This window comes from Malus sylvestris, chromosome 2 (assembly GCF_916048215.2).
Source record: "Malus sylvestris chromosome 2, drMalSylv7.2, whole genome shotgun sequence".
NCBI lineage: Eukaryota > Viridiplantae > Streptophyta > Magnoliopsida > Rosales > Rosaceae > Malus > Malus sylvestris.
This window is the reverse complement of record NC_062261.1, coordinates 12,287,641-12,306,325: the sequence shown is the minus strand read 5'-3', so window position 1 is coordinate 12,306,325 and position 18,685 is coordinate 12,287,641. Positions and strand designations below refer to the sequence as shown.

Sequence of the window (18,685 nt, the reverse complement as noted above, 5' to 3'; positions counted from 1 at the left end):
CTAAATACCATTATGATGATAATGTTGTCCTAATGTAGTTACTGCATCAACCACCTAAACCCTAAATCCGAAGTTATGCGTGAATGATAGTTGTGAAAACTTCGCCCTTGAGGTAGTTGATATAATTCTCCAAGAAAATTGTGCTTTGCCATTAATTATGTTGATGAGAACTTGTATATTTCCTTCCACTTGAACATTATCCAGACCCTAGGTGTTAATATCTAATTGTCTATCTACAATATAGATTGTAGATAATGATACCTAGTTGAAATTGAGAGCGAAACACAAATCTTTAACGAATAATCCTCTAACTTTTTCATTCATTATGTTTTAGTAAACGTTAAATAGGTCAAAAATTAGAGCGAGACTCCTACATTTTATATTGTCATTCCGGATAAGTAACCATGTACTACCTAAGGTAGACAAATAAAACGTTGAAGTTAACCTGTGGGGTAGGAGGCCAAGGATATATGAACTTGCTTGTCTGACCACTAGTATCTTTATCCCAAATGAAAAACTTGCCACTTGGCTTCCAACACATCCAAACCCTCTACCTTCATTCCACCAATCACAGCAAGCCTTATCCTATCCATTTTATCTTACTCCCACCAAATAACTCCCCATTTGCCACACAAAAACGCTTCCAAATGCTCAAATTATTGTGTGAGAGATCACAAAAAAATAGTGAACACAACCATGGCAGCCTCCCTCCAAGCAGCTGCTACGCTCATGCAGCCGACCAAGGTCGGCGTGTCGGCGAGGACCAGTGTGCAACTGAGGTCCTCTCAGAGTGTCTCCAAGGCCTTTGGCTTGGAGCCATCTGCTTCTGCTAGGCTCACTTGCTCTTTGCAATCTGATCTCAAGGACTTGGCTCACAAGTGCCTTGATGCATCCAAGATTGCTGGATTTGCTCTTGCTACTTCCGCTCTCGTCGTTTCGGTATGACATGCTAATTCCATTTCACTCCTTAGTTTCTTGCTTCATGTGATTGAAATTGTGGTGTAGAAGTAGAACAATGACTAAGTTGTTTGCATTTGAACTTTTGTGAATTCATGTTTACTAGTACTTACTCGTTAATATGAACTATAGTTAGGCGGTAAGTTTGGACTAGTTGAATACGCAATTGTGTAGCAATATCGACATGTTCTCCATTAATTTGTTAGAATTGGATCGTCTCACCAGACGAGAGTAATGTTCGTTTTAGATATATGACATGTTATGTTGTTTGGATCACAAGCTAAATCGCATGTCATATGTACGTATGCTCATCTAATAGTTGAGATTGAAAACCTATCAAACATAACGCAGCATCACTTGATTTTATAAAGTATGGATATAAATCTCACTATTTCAATTTAGACTGACAGTTTGACAACAACTTAGGTAACGTGATCATCGGATTCCTTTTTATTATTAAGTAAGATTGACATTTGGTCATTCTTGGCCAACACTTTGTGTTTCAGGGAGCAGGTGCAGAGGGAGCTCCAAAGAGGTTGACCTTCGACGAAATCCAGAGCAAGACCTACTTGGAAGTGAAGGGAACAGGAACTGCTAACCAATGCCCAACCATCGACGGAGGATCCGAAGCATTTGCCTTCAAACCCGGCAAGTACAGTGCCAAGAAGTTCTGCCTAGAGCCAACATCCTTCACTGTTAAGGCTGAGAGTGTGAACAAGAACGCTCCACCAGAGTTCCAAAACACCAAGCTCATGACCCGCCTAACCTACACCCTCGATGAGATCGAAGGACCTTTCGAAGTTGCTCCAGATGGCTCCATCAAGTTCGAAGAGAAAGACGGAATTGACTACGCTGCAGTGACAGTCCAGCTCCCGGGAGGCGAGCGCGTGCCCTTCCTCTTTACCATCAAGCAGCTGGTAGCCTCTGGCAAGCCCGAAAATTTCACGGGAGAGTTTCTAGTACCATCATACCGTGGATCCTCTTTCTTGGACCCCAAGGGAAGAGGAGGATCCACCGGTTATGACAATGCGGTCGCACTGCCGGCAGGAGGCAGAGGAGACGAGGAGGAGCTGGCAAAGGAGAACACCAAGAATACAGCAGCATCGAAGGGGAAGATAACACTGAGTGTGACAAAGACCAAGCCTGAGACTGGTGAGTTGATTGGGGTGTTCGAGAGCCTTCAGCCATCCGACACTGACTTGGGAGCCAAGACTCCAAAGGATGTCAAAATCCAGGGAGTTTGGTATGCTCAGCTTGATTAGTTTCGTTTTCCTCTATGTATTAATGGTGATTCTGGGTTTCAGATTTTGCTCTAAGTTAAAAAGGTGTTGCTCAACTCTCTTTGTAACCCAATTGAACAACAAGCACTGAGATCACTCAGATCATTATCTTCTTGTATATTATCATGCCTATTATCTTGTATGTATTATCTTTCTTGTACATTATCTTTTAAGGAGTCAAACTTCTTTAACGGTAAATCATTATACGTCAAAATTTGACATGCGTAAAAACTGTTTCTTTTATAAATGCGTGCGACAACGATTTGCTGTGAAAAAGTAACGAGCAATATTGATTATAATAAATTATGATCATCGACATCATCTTTTTACGCTAATTGCTTTCTCATATCCTTTTATGTGGTTGGTGAGCCACACAAATTGGACATTTGGACTGAGTGACATGCATTTGGTAGTATTCTCTTCAAGATTGTCAAACTTTATTTATTTATTTTTTAAATGTGTGATTATAATTCTCTGTGTTTTGTATGGCAAAACTTGAAAGTAATTATATTATATTCATATATGAAATAATATTTAAACCCTCTATGAAAGAGACCATTGAACCATGATATTTGGGAAATTATTGTATATTAGTTTAAATGAAAAGCATCAAACATTTAATTAAATATTAGTTCTTCAATAGACATTGTCTCAATTTTTATAATATTACTAGTAAAATGATGTGATTTGGGTAAAAGATAACATGTTGACAAAGCTACATTCATATAGACTTTAAAAATAATAAAGAAGAAAAACTAAAAAAAAAAAAAAGGAAAACTAATGAAAAGGGTTTAAAAACTTTGATTTTTAATGATAAAGACAAAATAAGAGGTAAAGTGAATAGTACCATGATTGACTTTTTAGTGTAAAAATATGATTTTTGGTTAAAGTGAATAGTACCGTGAGTTTTTCGTTAAAATTCCTAAAAAAAATGGTTTAGTAATATTTTTTTTGTCGCTCATAAGTAGAGGTCTAAATTTTGACTTACATGAATGATAAAGATGTATAATATCACTGTTAAGTTTGAAATCTAATTATATTTGACTTATCGTCTTTTTTCACTTGTAAGTGATAGTAAAGTCGTAAACCAACTGGGTTGTGTTCATGAAGATCAAATACATGTTAAGTGAGAAATGAAGTTTGTTAAGTTTCATTTGAGCTTTGTACTACTTTTTGGTTCTTTTGTATCCAACCTGTATTAAAATACACTCGGCAATTAATCATGCAAAATAAAACAAAGACATATAATAGCAAATTTAAAGCCAATTCCCTTACTTTATACGCTTTGATTCAAAGAACCTTATTGAGGAAAAAGAAAAAGAGAAAAAACACTATTTTTATCCACCTAATAATTTTTGGGTTTTGCCCTAATGGTTGAGAAATTACGGGTACATCACCACATGCCAATGAAATAAGAATATATGAATAAAATTTATATATGTTTTTATTTCATTGGTGCACAAACATCATTGTGATTGTATATATGTGTCATATAGTCACTCTCTATGATTATATTTTTTAAAACTTATTTAGAATTAAACCCTATGTAAATACAAATATAAACGGAGTAATAATATCGCTTATAATAAAATTAATAATAATAATAATAATAATAATAAATTAAGCGGGATGAAATGAAGGAGAAGATGCCGCACTCCCTGCCTACCCGATAAGAACATTATACCATTTATGCCCAAATGATGGAGGAGATGCCAAAGCCAAAGCCAAAAAACCCACCAAAATCTGCGTACCCTTTACGTCTCTCTCACTTTTGTTTTCTTTTCTCCCCAACACTCCTTTTCCTTGACAATTCACCACAACGATTCACATTCCCATTACCATTCTTCCCACCAAAGCAAGTCCTCCTCTCCCCCTTCAAAACCCAGTTCCCATATTTCCCCAAAATTATTTGGAACTCCATTTTTGCCACAACTATTTGGTCATGTGGCTGAGAAGAATTGTTCTTGAATTTCGTTTACCATGAGGAGTTCTTGTTGTTGTTGCTGCTGCATGCAATTGCAAGCATGGATGAACTGCCGGGGTCGTTGGGAACCAGCGCCAGCTTGGCTCTGCGATTCGGGCAGACCATCTTCTCCACTGCCTCCCTTCTCTTCATGTGCTTGGACGTCGAGTTCTACAGCTACACCGCCTTCTGGTACTTTCGAATTCTTCGAATTTGGAGTTTCTTAGTTGAATTTCATCGGACCCTTTTGTGATTTTGACTTGTTGTTCAATACCCATGTCTCTGTTTCTGAATTTGATGGCAATTCTGTTTTGATTTCTTGGGCTGGATATTGACTTTTGGCTTTGTTAAGAACTGGAAACTGTGTTTCTGTAAAGATCATATGGAGATTGAACTGGTTAAAATTTAACATATTCTATACATGCAAAAGATTATAATAATATATAGTTGGGCTTACTGATGAAGAATTTTCAGTATATGCAACTGTTTCTAAGTTTCTCCTAATTGAGCAAGTAAATATGTTGGAATTTTTTGTAGAGAATGAACTGTTTAGGACTCTGTAATTCACTATCGAATTTTAGCAGCTTTGAAGTCATCAGAACATTGTAGAGCATCAAAACCGCTTCTTGATAGACTTAACTGGTTTTATGGCCCGTAAGATGTGAATCTAGATTCGAAACCAAAAACTCAACAGAGAATTGGAAGCAAAATCTTTCAGCCTTCAAACATTTTAAGCGTAAACTCTCATGGAAATGAAAAGACTCTGTAAACTCTCATTGTAGAACATTGTGGTATCATCTGCTCTTAGTTGACTTTTTTTCTTTTTCTCACAAAGCTAATTTTGCACGTCTGTTTTTGTTGGTCATTGACTTAGTCTTTAAGAATTTATGCTCTAATGACATGTCCAAAGAAGTCTACTGTGTTCAACTGTATGTGTTGCTTCCATTGCTCCAAATGTACTTCCAATCAATAACCTCACCCTGAACTTGTCCTTATTGGTGTCTTCTCGAACCTGTAAAATATTACCATCTCTAAAAGTCTTGTGGCGAAGAGCTAGAAATTTTAACAGTTAAGAACTTTTCAACTTCTAAAACCTAACAAATTCAAGTCACTTTTCCTGCAACGTTTGTTTCTTCATGTGCTTATCTGTAAACTGAAATGATTCTATGGTGCTATTTGAATTGTCCATTATAGCCATTACCAGATTTATGTTGTCTCGGTTATTTCACGTTTGCAAAATGAAGGAGATGAAAGTGCTCAACGAAAACTTTTTTAGTAATATATAGTAGTAACTCTTACCATTGCTTGCGTTGCAGCTATTTGGTGACAATAATGGGTTTGGTAGTTCCATGGAGCATGACGTTGATGATCGTGGATGTCTACTCTGTCTTCTTTAGATATTTGCCTCGTCGACCAAGAATAACTACAATAATTATTTTAGGAGACTTGGTATGTGTTTTTGTCTATAAACGTATTTATCTCATTAAGAACAAATTCTTCGTTTTCCCAACTTAAGAATATATTATGTTCGTTTCATCACAGGCGTTGTCATATCTCTCACTCGCTGCAGCTTGCTCAACGGCTAGTACCACATATCTCCTACTTCATCTCGGTAGATCCTACTGCCCTGCCAAGTTATGTACTAGATATCAGTTATCTGCTGCAATGGCTTTCCTTTCTTGGTTTCTTTCACTAGGTTCCTCTCTATTCAATCTTTGGCTTCTTCCTTCTTTGTAAAGGTCTTGCCGGCTGTTGTGTCATATACAGAAAATGAGCTCCGCCGAAATTGAAACAATGGTGTCATATGCAGAAACTTTTAGGAGATACAAATAGGGTCGTCTGAGATGAAGCTTTTAGAGAAATGTATATTACAAAGTTATTTTGAGTTGTATTTTATGAAGAAGGAATAAGTTGTTTTTCTAATCACTTGTAAATGCAAGTGACACCTGTAATCATATTTGCAAGAAGCTTTTGTTGAAATATCTCACATCGACCGTATTTTTGTTAAAATAAAATTTTTAATACTCTTAACTCTACTCCAACTAATATTGAAGCTTTTTTTGTGATAAATTCCTACATATGTTGGACTGTGCAAGTGATATTTAACAAGTTGAGAACAATATCGATGTTGTTGGAAGTGGGCATTTGACCCGTCTCTCTGATAATTTTACATGGTATCAGAGCCAGGGACGATGATGGTGGGTCCCTTGGCCTCGCGTGTAGGGTGAGTTCCGTTACATGTGACCCACTAATTGATCCCACGTGAGGGGGCATGTTAAAATATACTCCATGATGGTGAGTCCCTTGGCCCTGCGTGTAGGGTGAGTTGTCTTGGCTCTATGTGGTCGCCGATGTGTGAATCTCTTACGTGTGACCCACTAATTGAGTCTCACGTGAGGGGGCGTTGAAATATCCCACATCGACTGTATCTTTGTAAAAAGAAGAGTTTAAATATCTTAACTCTACTCCAACTAATACCGAGGTCTTTTATGATAAAACCCCACACTTGACAGATTGTGTATGTGGTAATTACCAAGTTGATGACAATATCAATATTGTTGGAAGTGGATCTTTGGGCCGTCTATCTGATAATTCAACAACTTTACATATGGGTCATTTGGTTTAGAACATATAACACTAACATTATGAATGGCACCATTGTGGGTTGTACTTTCTTTTATTAGACTGTCAATCTAAATCATACATTCAAATAAAAATTAATAATATGGCTTTGTTTTTTAGGCGATGTTCATTTTAGTGAAGAGGGGTTCAAATTAAGCTTGCACAATGATTCGTTTGGAGATCTTCCATACAAATTAAACGCTAGTTGTTTTTGCAATATGATATTTTTCAACCCAAATAAAAGGGAATTGTTGTTGGCATTCCAAAAATTTCATTTTGAACTCCAAACTTTCTATAATTAGAAAGAAAAATACACTTATGAGGAGTGTAGAATGAGATTTTTGGAGTGCTAATAACATTTCCCAAACAAAAAACAAGGTATCTTTATAATTCATAATACCGTTACATTTGCCTCCAAACCAAAATTCCAACGGCCATGTTCTTTACTCCCAAAAATCCGACCGTTGCTTCCCGCTTCTTTCACTCTCTACACCCCACTCTCCCTCCAAAGCCCACCAATTTCGCCCACAAATTCAAAAACTCCACTCACCAAACCCTGCATCTCCTCCTTGAGCAATGCTCCTCCATGAGAGAACTCAAACAGCTCCACGCCCTAATCATCCTCCACAGCCTCACAAACGAAAACCTCACCCTCGGAAAACTCATATCCTTCTGCTCCGTCTCCGATCCCAGAAATCTCCGCTACGCCCAGCTTGTGTTCGACCAAATTCCTGAACCAAATAAGTTTATGTACAATAGTCTTATAAGGGGTTACTCAAATAGTAATGACCCATTTAAGGCCTTTTCACTCTACTGCCAAATGGTTGGTTCAGGTCTTTCACCAAACGAGTTCACGTTGCCCTTTGTGCTCAAGGTTTGCGTGGGACAGTCCGCATATTGGGAAGCCGTGGCTGTTCATGGCCAGGCTATTAAACTAGGAATTGAGTCTCAAGTTTGCGTGCAAAATGCCCTTATTACTGTCTATAGTGTTCGGGGGTTGATCCGGTGTGCTCAGAATGTGTTTGATGATATGTCTGAGAGGAGTCTGGTTTCATGGAATTCAATGATCGGTGGCTATGCTAGAATGGGTTCGTGCAAGGAGGCTCTGTTGTTGTTTAGGGAGATGAGAGATCTGGGGGTTGAGCCTGATAAGTTTACTTTGGTTAATTTACTCTCTGTTTGTTCACAAGCTTGTGATTTGGAGTTGGGAAGATATGTGCATCTTTTTATTGAGGTTAGTGGGATTGAAATTGACCAAATTGTGAGAAATGCTCTTCTGGATATGTATGCCAAGTGTGGGCATTTGCACTTGGCACGAAAGATTTTTGATCAAATGACTCACAAAAATGTGGTTTCCTGGACGTCAATGGTTAGAGCATACACTAAACATGGGCTCATTGAATTTGCCCAGGAGTTTTTCAACCAGATGCCACATAAAAATGTGGTTTCTTGGAATTCAATGATCTCATATTATGTACGGGAAGGCCAGTGCAGGGTGGCTTTGGATCTATTCCAGAAAATGCTTAATTCCAGTGTGGTGCCTGATGAGGCTACCTTGGTTTCTGTCCTTTCAGCCTGCAGTCAAATTGGCGATTTGGTCATTGGAAGGAAAACCCATAATTACATTTGCAACAGCAATATTGCACCCAGTGTAACCCTTTTTAATTCCCTTATGGACATGTATGCAAAATGTGGTGCTGTTGAAATTGCCATGGACATCTTTATTCTGATACCAGAAAAGAATGTAGTATCATGGAACATCATTATCGGGGCCCTTGCATTGCACGGTCGCGGATCAGAATCAATCGGGATATTCGAACAGATGCAAGCAGGTAGAATCTGGCCGGATGAGATCACCTTCATCGGACTTCTTTCTGCTTGCAGTCACAGTGGTCTTCTAGACTTAGGGAGACATTACTTTGAAAAAATGAAGTCTACTTACAGAATATCACCTGAAATTGAGCACTATGCTTGCATGGTAGATCTGCTGGGGCGAGCGGGACTTTTAGAAGAAGCAATGAGGCTGGTAAGAGGAATGCCAATGAAGCCTGATGTTGTCATTTGGGGTGCTTTACTTGGTGCTTGTCGGATCCATGGAAATGTGGATTTGGGAAAGCTGATTCTAAAGCAGCTGTTGGACTTGGAACTGCATGGTTCTGGGCTTTATGTACTTCTAGCAAACATATTTGGTGAAGCGCACAGATGGGAGGATGTTAAGAACATCAGGAAACTAATAAAAGACGGTGGATCCATAAAGAGTAGAGCAGTGAGCTCGATCGAAATTGATGGCCAGGTTTACGAATTTATGGTTGATGACAAGAGACATGAAACTTCAAGCAGTATATACTCCATGCTTGATCAATTAACAGATCATCTGAGGCGTACTGGGTCTGCTCCAAGTGCGATTTTGGATATAGAAGAATCGTAGTTCTGCTGTATCTGTAAGTTAAAACCGTTACACTCTGATAATTATTTATACTTTTAATTGTTTTTATATGAAGTGACTTGCAAGTAGCCAATGCCTGCTTCTGTTTTCCATGCCAAACCCAGTCGGGAGAAACTCACCTTAATTAAAAATAACTACTTTGCTTTTGGAATTGAAGGTAAAGGTTTGTTTAAATGTCAAGTCATTAGCACCATCAGACCAACGTTACAAGTGTTGATCTAATTTTTGGTTACTTACTTTGACAAGGTATTAGGCAATAGAACTGGAAACTTACTCCTTTGAGTTCTAAAGTTGAGTGTGTGAAAGGTAAAGGTGCCAAGAACGTAACTTGCAACTGATAATATGAAACTAAAAGTATCATTGAAATTTTAGTTGATTTAAGTAGGATATACAGCATATGATTATCATTGAAATTATAGCTAACATGAAATTTACTGCAACTTGAAGTAGGATATACACCATATGATCACATAGCAAGTAGAAATGTCTTCTACAAAAAGGTTTCCTCCTTTCAGGGGCCTTGATTAAGTGTGCGAAACAAAGCTTGAGCACCTGGATTCAGACTTCTCTCTAGTTCGAGAGCATGTCAACCAGGCAGAGAGAACCTAATACCGACTGATGCATCATGGTCGTTGCTAATAGGTTACTTGGCGAGTTCGAAAATTGGAAAAAGTACAATGAAAATCCTTAAAAAATACTACTGTACGAACTGTTAGGGAGTAATGAAACTTAGAAGGATCAAGGATGCACATCGAACATGCAGGTCGCCTTGTTTTCTGGGTAAGTTTTTAACCAGCTATGGCCATTTCTTTCTGTATTTTTTTCTTGAGAATAATAATCTGTTTTCCTTTTCATGTCTTCAGAACTTCATGTCAAACTGCAGCTAATAGGCATATATATACGGATGGGAACAACTTAAACTTCCATACAAGTTTCATTGAATCGGATGTAGGGACTACTATGAAGTATTAACAGTAATATTTTGTTCCTTTTTATTCTATCCGATTGTGTGTAGATTTACTGAAATATTTTTGGATTAAGGGCCATTATCCATTCCTTTTGCTGCAGTTCAACAAAAAGCCAAAACCCAAGATCCAATCTTGCAAGGAAAGAAGAAGGAAAGTCACATCCAATCCAAGGTATCTCGTTTCTTCTATATTTTTAATGATCTCAATCATCCTGTTGAATTCATAGGACGAGTAGGGGACACAAATTCTTTGTATTTGTTGAAAATCTGTTCAATTATTTAGTACTGCATTCTTTGTATTCTTTGATTATGCAGATTGCAGAACCTATTTGACCAAAGCTCGAGTCTTTCCAAATCTTAAGGAGCTAAAGAGAGGTGGGGCCCTGACAGCCATGCATGGATAGAGTGCTCTGCATCAAGAACTTTCATGGTAATGACGTTACCCTACTTTTTTTTTTATCAACTTTCTGCAATCTGCACTGATAAAAATAATGCTAAAGCGATATGTTGTCCAACCTTTAAAAATATTCAAATCTAACAACTAGGGTTTAAGTATTAGTTAGATCGGATTCTTTTCCAGGGTTTTGTCTGAATTCATAATCCACACATAATTGAGTAGGATTTGCTTTTATCCGGTTGGTGGGGTTCATTGTTTGTGTTGCCAACATCTCTGCTTCAAAATTCAATTAATTTACCGAACAAAAGAAAATAAAGTCCAAACCAAAAATAAAAGAATGCAAATCTCATAACTCGTTCAAAATAATAATTTCTTATTAGAAAATTGATCCCGAATCTGAATATATTCTTTCTTTTATATGTTGAACGAACGGAGGTCCGTTCTTTATCGAAATACAAAGAATCTGAATATATTCTTTCTTTACATATAGTCCGGCTATGAAGCACAGGTTAGAGAACGGGGAGTCGGTAATGTGTCAGTAACACCGTAACCGTATTTTTTCTTTAATAAAGAACGGACGTCTTACGTAAAGAGTACTTGTATTTATATATACATCTAGGCCTTAGCCCAAATGAAAGCAGAGCCCAAAACAACATATGTTTCCAACATGAACTCATAAACAGACAAAAAGGCCAGCAAAGATTTGAAAGGGAGATGGTGGTGAGAAAGGAACAGAAAAAGGTCATTTGTCAAAATAATTAAGTTTTTTAATGACAAATGATTAAAAACACAAAATATTGTTTCTTTTAAAAAATTAACTAAATGATTAAAAAACACAAAGGCATTGGGTGTTAGACATATTTTTTGGGGTCAAAAAGTGCATGATTGAAGCACTTATTTTAAGAGGGATACATGCATGACTGTTTTTGGTGGGCGACTGGGAGAGGTGCAGAAGAACACTAAGAAGCTTCAAGGAAAGAAGGGTTAGGGAATTGATGTGGGACATTTTAATAATTAAGGCCCATAAAGTAAGGTTGATAATTATAATAATTATAATCAAAACCTAAACAATTAGTTAGTAATCTTTCTGACAAACTATGGGGTTTTAGCGGTTTTGGGTTTATTAAATTTAATTAAGCATACAAGGGGGCCAAGTGGGTAGCTCTTTTTTTCTAAAATGTAAGACATATTAACATGTATAAAAAACAATTAACAAAGACCATCACAATTCACGAACTCCATTGCCTGTGTGGTATTGTCAGGGTTTGAGCCCTTTGCTGACAGTTTCATACTTAATGGTCCTTGAGACTACTCATGTCCCACGTCATCGTACTAATAGAAAATTTAACAAAATACTAAAATAATTTACGATGAACAAACACATGACCCACTTCAATCGATTTTCATCATTAAGGACTAAACTGAAGAATTACATCAATCTCAGATACTATTTTGACTAAAAAATCAATATATTATTTCATTTATTTGCCAGTAGGTGCATGATCCATAATTGGTGATCATTCTCTCTCTCTCTCTCTCTCTCTTCCAATAGAACATGAGCATGCATGCCAAAATGGAAGAAATCCTGGATTTCCTGTTTTCTTGTCTTTTGTTTAAGAATGTGTTGAAATTAAGTGTGGATTTGGATGTGTTTATATCATTTGTCATACAAGCAAATTAAAAAACTCAAATCTCTCCTCCAACCACACTTTGAAGTTTAACCCTCTAAAAATCCAAAATGTGAAATTTTTTACAATTACATTCCTCTAGTCAAAGTATTGATGTAAGTTGTAACAATGTCCATGAAATTCAATGCCAATGGATTCATATAACATGCTTAATTGATGATAATGTATGTTGATGCAGGATTTGACATGCTATGCTGTTAAATTATGTATGTAAATCTGAATTATTTACTTCCATGCAAACTATTCAAATAATCTTCAAACTTATGAACAATTTAGATTCACCAATTCAATGAATGATAATATTGTATTGTCGTAGTATTTATATGGATATACACATTCAAATAAATGTCCGCTCAATGAATATTTTAGATTCAATAAAAGGGATATTGATGACATATTGTTGTTGAATTTAACATGTTATGTTGTTAAATTATCTAACTTTAATATGATGCATATATAATTTAGATTCATAGTCCGACAACGTAAGAAGAAAGACAATGAATACAAGACAACATCCTAGTTATCATACATACGTAGTGATAGTAATTAAGTGATAGTGGCACAACAACACTAATAAACATATACAAGAATTGTAGTTAAAAGAGAGGAGGTTTGTGGATTGCAGGATGATAAGAGTCGCCGGGGAAGCAGGAAAGGGCGGCGGACTTTGGAAGCGATTAAATAAGTTAAAAGAGAGGAGGGCTGCATTGCGCCGGGATGCATGGGTGAGCATGCAGATTGCAGGCGCAGTCGGGGATCAAACCAGCAAACCCACGTCAGCTTACGCCATCGCTTGTCTTGTCGGATACTTGATTCAATACCTTGCAATAACATATATATATTGTATGTACCATTTTAACGTCATTATATTATCTACTTATTAGTTATAGCTAGGGGTGGTTCGGTATGGGATACCGAACTAAAATCTTAGTCCCAATTCCCAAACTGAAATTTTCGGTATTCTTAATTTCAAGATCGATCTCAAACCAAAATTTCGGAAATCCCAAAATAGTTTCGGTATTTCGGAACAATCGGGAATCCCGAAATATTTTTGGGCTTTTGGTGATTCTGTATTCCCAATTCCCATAGCTGTTATATTTTCACTGAAATAATCAGGTACATACTTCAAACATTACTGTGCTTCTTGTTTTCCTTCGTTTTGTGATTGTTCTTCCATTACTAGTTTCAACTTCATACTCCCGATGAGTTACATGGCATGAAGTTGAGGAGGTAGAAGGAATAATGCATGAATTGATCAAACGATATCGGTAGACAACATTAAACTCTTAAACAACCACCAGTGCAACCGCGGATAAGTTTTATATGATATCTTTTTTTTTGGTATTGAGATGCATTTATAAGTTTATAACCTATAGAACGGAGTTGTTTTACCATTTAAGAATACACTAGAAGGCAAACCTATTACAAAAGTTACATACCTTTTTGTGATTTTGTCAAATACTCATTACACTTATGGTGTTTATGTTCTTTACTTTCTTCAACAACTTTGACACTGGTGTTTGTGTTACTTCCAATAAAAGTGATTCCTATCAATGAAATAGAATAACACATAACACATATCATAATCATTCATATCTTTATGTTGCAGGGATGAAAAATAAAGTAACATGATTTTTTCATTATTGGGAAGACAATCCCGATTTTTGTACCGAAATTTCGGTATTTTTTCAGGATAGCATCCCGAAAATTTTAGGAAAATCGGTTTGGGATCGATATTTTTTCAATTTGGTTCGGAATTTTTGAGAATTTTTTTCCATCCTTAATTATAGCTTGCTTGTTGCAGTTTTCATGGCTACTCTTTTCCACGTGCCTTCTCTCGTGCACTGTAGCGACGCACCACCTCCTCCCGCACCCTGCCACGTTTCCATTTCTCTTCATTCATGCATTCCAATTTTATATTTTTCTTCTTATTTGTTCGTTGGAATTTTCCCTGCCCTTGGAGTTGGGCCAAATTTTGAACAATGTGCCTGCAAAGTGCCAAAAGTGCAAAGAAAACGTTGCAAGTTCATCAGCCACCCACTCTCTTCTGGTCCCAATTATTCACATTTTGTTGTCTCTGAAATTTACCCCATCTCTCTCCCCCTAAGACCATCTCCAACCCTTGGGCTAAAAGCCAATTTTTTTAGCCCGGAAAATTTAGCTTTTAGCCCAGAAACATCTTTTCTGCTCCAACCCTTCTACCCTAAAATTTTAGCCCGGAATTATTAAAGAATGAAATTAGCCTAAATTTTTTTCTTAAATCAATTGTTTTTAAAAAAATAAATATGTAGATTATTGTAAATTAATTTTATGAACATTTTAATCTAAAAAAATTTAAATTCCGATAAACATTTCGCATTTAGCCCGGGGGGAAAGCTGGGGGGTATTTGGCCCAGAAATAGCATTTGGCATTTAGCCTAAAATTTTAGCATGGGTTGGAGAGTGTTTGGGGGGGTAATTTGGGGGGTAATTTGGCTTTTAGCCCAGGGTTGGAGATGGTCTAAATGGAATAGGATCCCTTCTGATATTCTTTGTGAGAGATTTGAATGATCAATTAATAGTATTTGTTTATCGTACAACATATAATTAGAAATTATTTAAAAATTTTAATTTAAAATTAAATATAATTAATACCTAATAAAAATTAACCATATGATATAAAATAAACGAACAAAATTAATTGATCATCGAATCCCCACAAAATAATTTTAATTTAAAATTAAATATAATTAATACCTAATAAAAATTGATCGTATGATATAAAATAAACGAACAAAATTAATTGATCATCGAATCCCTACAAAAAGAATCTCGAAAGTATCCTTGTCCCCCATAAATTACAATTCACCTGCAGATTTTGTCTGGGGAGTGGAGATGCTTGAGTGACATGAACCCTTTCATGCATGTGAAAAATCTGTGTCCAACAATTGGAGTTTTAGCAATGTGAATTGTATGTGACAGATTTCGTTTGGTTTTTTGGGGGTCGCAATTAGAATAAAAAATTCGGACTCTTCTTACTTTTGGTTTTATGTATGCGTTTCTAGGGTTAATGAGCCAAACATATTATTTATAGAATTAGGCGGATATAAAATTTTACAATTATAAATGAAGAAAAATATTCTTTGTCGTATTAAATATTTGTTATTTTCATATTAGTATATTAGTAAACGCAAGATATGTCAGAAATGAAAAGGAAAAAAAAAACGTAGTTCTTATCTTCGCTCTAATACTTATCTTCACAAATATCTGCATGCTATTTTTCAGCTTTTCTGTGTTCTTTCCAGGGGTAACTTTGTAAGGAGAAGCATTTTGTGACTTTTTATTCCATTTAAAAAAGTACTCAGAGTTCCTTTTACCTAGTGGAATCCATCCAAAGGTAGCACATTAGCATATATAGGGCCGTATACCTCTTAAAGTCTAATCTAACATCTAAAAGACCCCTAAAGTTTAAGCATAAGTGACCAAAACCTTCAAGGCTAAGGAAGGTTAAGTTCCTAACATCTTTGGTAAGTCCAAATTATTCCAGGATTTGCTTTTTTTTTTCTTTGTTTTTTGGTACACCGATATATTTCATACTAGGGGAGGGAGAGTTCGGCTAAACCACACAATAGGCAACCTAATTTGGTATCGAATTCATCATTCACAAGATTCGAACCTAAGATCTCTCACTTACAAGTGAAGATGAATAGCACCAAATAGTAGTACTGCGTGGCTTCCAGGATTTGCTTTTAAACATTCTTTTTTTATATATGCCTTCTTCCAATGGTTAATGGTTTTCACATTTCTGTGTTCTGGTTTTAATTCCATAGCAAATCAAATCCATGATACTCTCTACATTTTATTCTTTAAAAAGCAAACTTCTATCTGTTTCATGATTAATCATGATAAAAATTGAGATTAAATACTAATTAATTAGTTACAAAATCAATTGGTGGACCCATTATATTCAGAAAACAAACAAAATAAATAGTAAATAAATCTCCCACAACAAACACAAGGGGGAAGTGGAAAATATAATTGGAACCATATATTAATATTAGCACCCCCCAGAAAAAAGGGTTTGATATATAATAGTAGTACCATCATGATCATGCTTAGGTGGGTCTCCCATTCCCATAATCCCATTATCCATGAAATGGCTTGCCAAGTTTAGCAGTTCTTCCCCCTTTTACAAGCATCCTTTTGACATCACTCTCTACTTATAGAAACTGTGCTAATCTCATGACCAACCCTAGTCCCTACCCTTGTAATTTTATACAACCAAGAGGGCAATTTAACTAAGGACCCCAATTCCTTTCTTTTTTTTAGAAGTGATAAGTCTTTCATTGATCAAATAAAACAAAGAACATCACACTTTCTTAATACAATTTTATGTTTATAAACGCAACAGAAAGAAAATTAAAACTTACTCCACATAAACCCATCTAACCAAACGGAAAGGTAACTCTTACGAAGATAAAACCTTACACCATGTGTTGATGATGAACTTGTAAAAGACAACGCTTATTCGGCAAGAAGCCTTGGTATGAGACATCTCGAAGATGTTCCTATAGTCTTTTGCTAAGCGAACAGACAACAAAATCACAACACAGTACAAAATAAACTCTTCAATGTATGATTCCTCGATCACATGAAAGATAAACTCACAAGGCCTAAGCCCTATGAGTCATCAAACATAACACTGTCAAGACACACAAGGTAACTATCATACCATCGCCGAAGAGTTTGCAATGACAAGAAAACATGATTGTGAATCCCTCAAAGCGCTGAAAAGACCCCACGAAAGAAAGAACACATCATTCATTCATAGCTTGCAATCACATGCAAAAAATCTTGTTATGAGTTACCTCCAACAAACGTCAAACCTCTTCTGCATAATCCTTGCCAAGCACACAAATCACAAAATTACCTCCTCAACTTCGAATAACAATGGTCGATTTAAGATTTGAAATTAACCAGTAAGTCATATATGTTAAAAAAAAATTCTCCTCCTCGTAAATTACCCCAAAAGCCAAGACTAAAAGCCCGAGTCAGTGGCGGCAGGTGCTTTAACCGCAAGTTAATCCCAATTCTAAACTCCCAGAAAATATTTGACAAAAAAAAAAAAAAATTAAAAAAAAAACTCTCAGAAAATCGATTACAACCTGTCACCACCACCAACTTACAGCCTGGCTGTGGCCAAAGCCCACTGATAAAAAAAAAAACAATGCTTAGCTAAACGACAAATATCCTACGTGGTATCCAGGTTCAAATTACGAGGCCCCACCACCTCATTTTCTCTCTATATATTGACTCTCTTTCTTCTCTACACCCTCCGTGCTTCTCCCTCCTCCACCAAATATCTCATGCCCTCTCTCTAATTTCTATCTCTAAAAAGACACACCTCAAATTCTCAGCCATTTTCCAACGATCCGATTTCGACCCAAATGGGTATTTGCAGCTCGTCCGGGTCGACCCAAGTGGCCACCGCCAAGCTGATTCTACAGGACGGAAATTTACAAGAATTCCCGTACCCGGTAAAGGTTTCCTACGTGCTCCAAAAGAACCCCACTTGCTTCATCTGCAACTCCGACGAGATGGACTTCGACGACGTCCTTCAGGCCGTCAGTGATAACGAGGTGCTCCAGCCGGGACAGCTCTACTTTGCCTTGCCGCTCAGCTGGCTCAAGCACCCGCTGCAAGCGGAGGAGATGGCCGCATTGGCCGTAAAAGCCAGCTCCGCGCTTATGAAGAGTGGCGGCGAAAAATGTGGATGTCGCCGGAATTCGGTGTCTCCACTGATATTTTCCGGCGTGGAGGTGAAGGATCGCCGGAGAGTGGTGGCCAGTGGGGGGTCGAGGAGGCGGAGGGATAGTGGTGGAAATGGACGGTTTGCGGCGGAGTTGAGTGCAATTCCGGAGTAGGGGTAGTTTGGGAAATAAGATGGGTAATTGTGTAAATAGATTGTAACGATTTGGATGTGATTAGTGGGTGGCTAGATTTGCTTAATTTTGTTTAGGAGTTTAATTTGTTTGTCCCCTAACCATTTTGGGGTGGTGTTACAATTTTACCCTGATGGTTTTGAGAAAATTGAATTAAAAAAAAAAAAAAACAAACAAACAAAATGTTCCCCATAAAAACGAGTATTTTGGTGTCCAAAATTTAAATTTGACAGAACAGATGCATATACTTAATTAAGTTAATTTTTGGAACTCTGCGTACGTTACACTTCACCAAATATTAAATAATTAGATAGCTATCTCAACCAAATATTAGTTTATTTAGATGGTTATCTCAAATAATTAATGTGCTATTAAAAAATAATGTTGCAAATCAAAATAACTAAAAAGTAACAATCACGGAGTGTAGACTAGTTGAGGACGAAT

General features: G+C 36.7%; 4 protein-coding genes across 9 annotated transcripts; all 4 read left to right on the top strand.

Annotated features, from left to right (window-relative positions):
- The first annotated feature begins 633 nt into the window (after positions 1-633).
- On the top strand, positions 634-2,379 carry LOC126589615 (oxygen-evolving enhancer protein 1, chloroplastic-like). The gene is made up of 2 exons (XM_050254968.1): positions 634-939; positions 1,464-2,379. Exons 1-2 carry the CDS (start codon positions 697-699, stop codon positions 2,217-2,219), a joined length of 999 nt encoding a protein of 332 aa, XP_050110925.1. The 5' UTR covers positions 634-696; the 3' UTR covers positions 2,220-2,379.
- A 1,560-nt stretch (positions 2,380-3,939) lies between these two features.
- On the top strand, positions 3,940-6,236 carry LOC126589600 (CASP-like protein ARALYDRAFT_485429). 2 transcript variants are annotated; one of them, XM_050254960.1, is made up of 4 exons: positions 3,940-4,392; positions 5,517-5,649; positions 5,743-5,812; positions 5,940-6,236. In XM_050254960.1, exons 1-4 carry the CDS (start codon positions 4,262-4,264, stop codon positions 5,972-5,974), a joined length of 369 nt encoding a protein of 122 aa, XP_050110917.1. In that variant the 5' UTR covers positions 3,940-4,261; the 3' UTR covers positions 5,975-6,236. The 2 variants fall into 2 exon arrangements, with proteins under 2 accessions (XP_050110917.1, XP_050110912.1); XM_050254955.1 differs by having other exon boundaries at positions 3,943-4,392; positions 5,743-6,236.
- A 533-nt stretch (positions 6,237-6,769) lies between these two features.
- Positions 6,770-13,452, top strand: LOC126589577 (pentatricopeptide repeat-containing protein At2g22410, mitochondrial-like). 5 transcript variants are annotated; one of them, XM_050254921.1, is made up of 6 exons: positions 6,770-9,263; positions 9,784-10,048; positions 10,132-10,242; positions 10,337-10,407; positions 10,551-10,665; positions 12,946-13,452. In XM_050254921.1, the coding sequence occupies exon 1, from the start codon at positions 7,259-7,261 to the stop codon at positions 9,248-9,250; it is 1,992 nt and encodes a 663-aa protein (XP_050110878.1). In that variant the 5' UTR covers positions 6,770-7,258; the 3' UTR covers positions 9,251-9,263; positions 9,784-10,048; positions 10,132-10,242; positions 10,337-10,407; positions 10,551-10,665; positions 12,946-13,452. The 5 variants fall into 5 exon arrangements, with proteins under 5 accessions (XP_050110878.1, XP_050110886.1, XP_050110896.1 ...); XM_050254929.1 differs by having other exon boundaries at positions 9,716-10,048; XM_050254939.1 differs by having other exon boundaries at positions 6,771-9,263; positions 9,911-10,048.
- A 4,171-nt stretch (positions 13,453-17,623) lies between these two features.
- On the top strand, positions 17,624-18,439 carry LOC126589568 (uncharacterized). Its single transcript, XM_050254900.1, has one exon. The coding sequence runs from the start codon at positions 17,747-17,749 to the stop codon at positions 18,221-18,223; it is 477 nt and encodes a 158-aa protein (XP_050110857.1). The 5' UTR covers positions 17,624-17,746; the 3' UTR covers positions 18,224-18,439.
- The last annotated feature ends 246 nt before the right edge of the window (positions 18,440-18,685 follow it).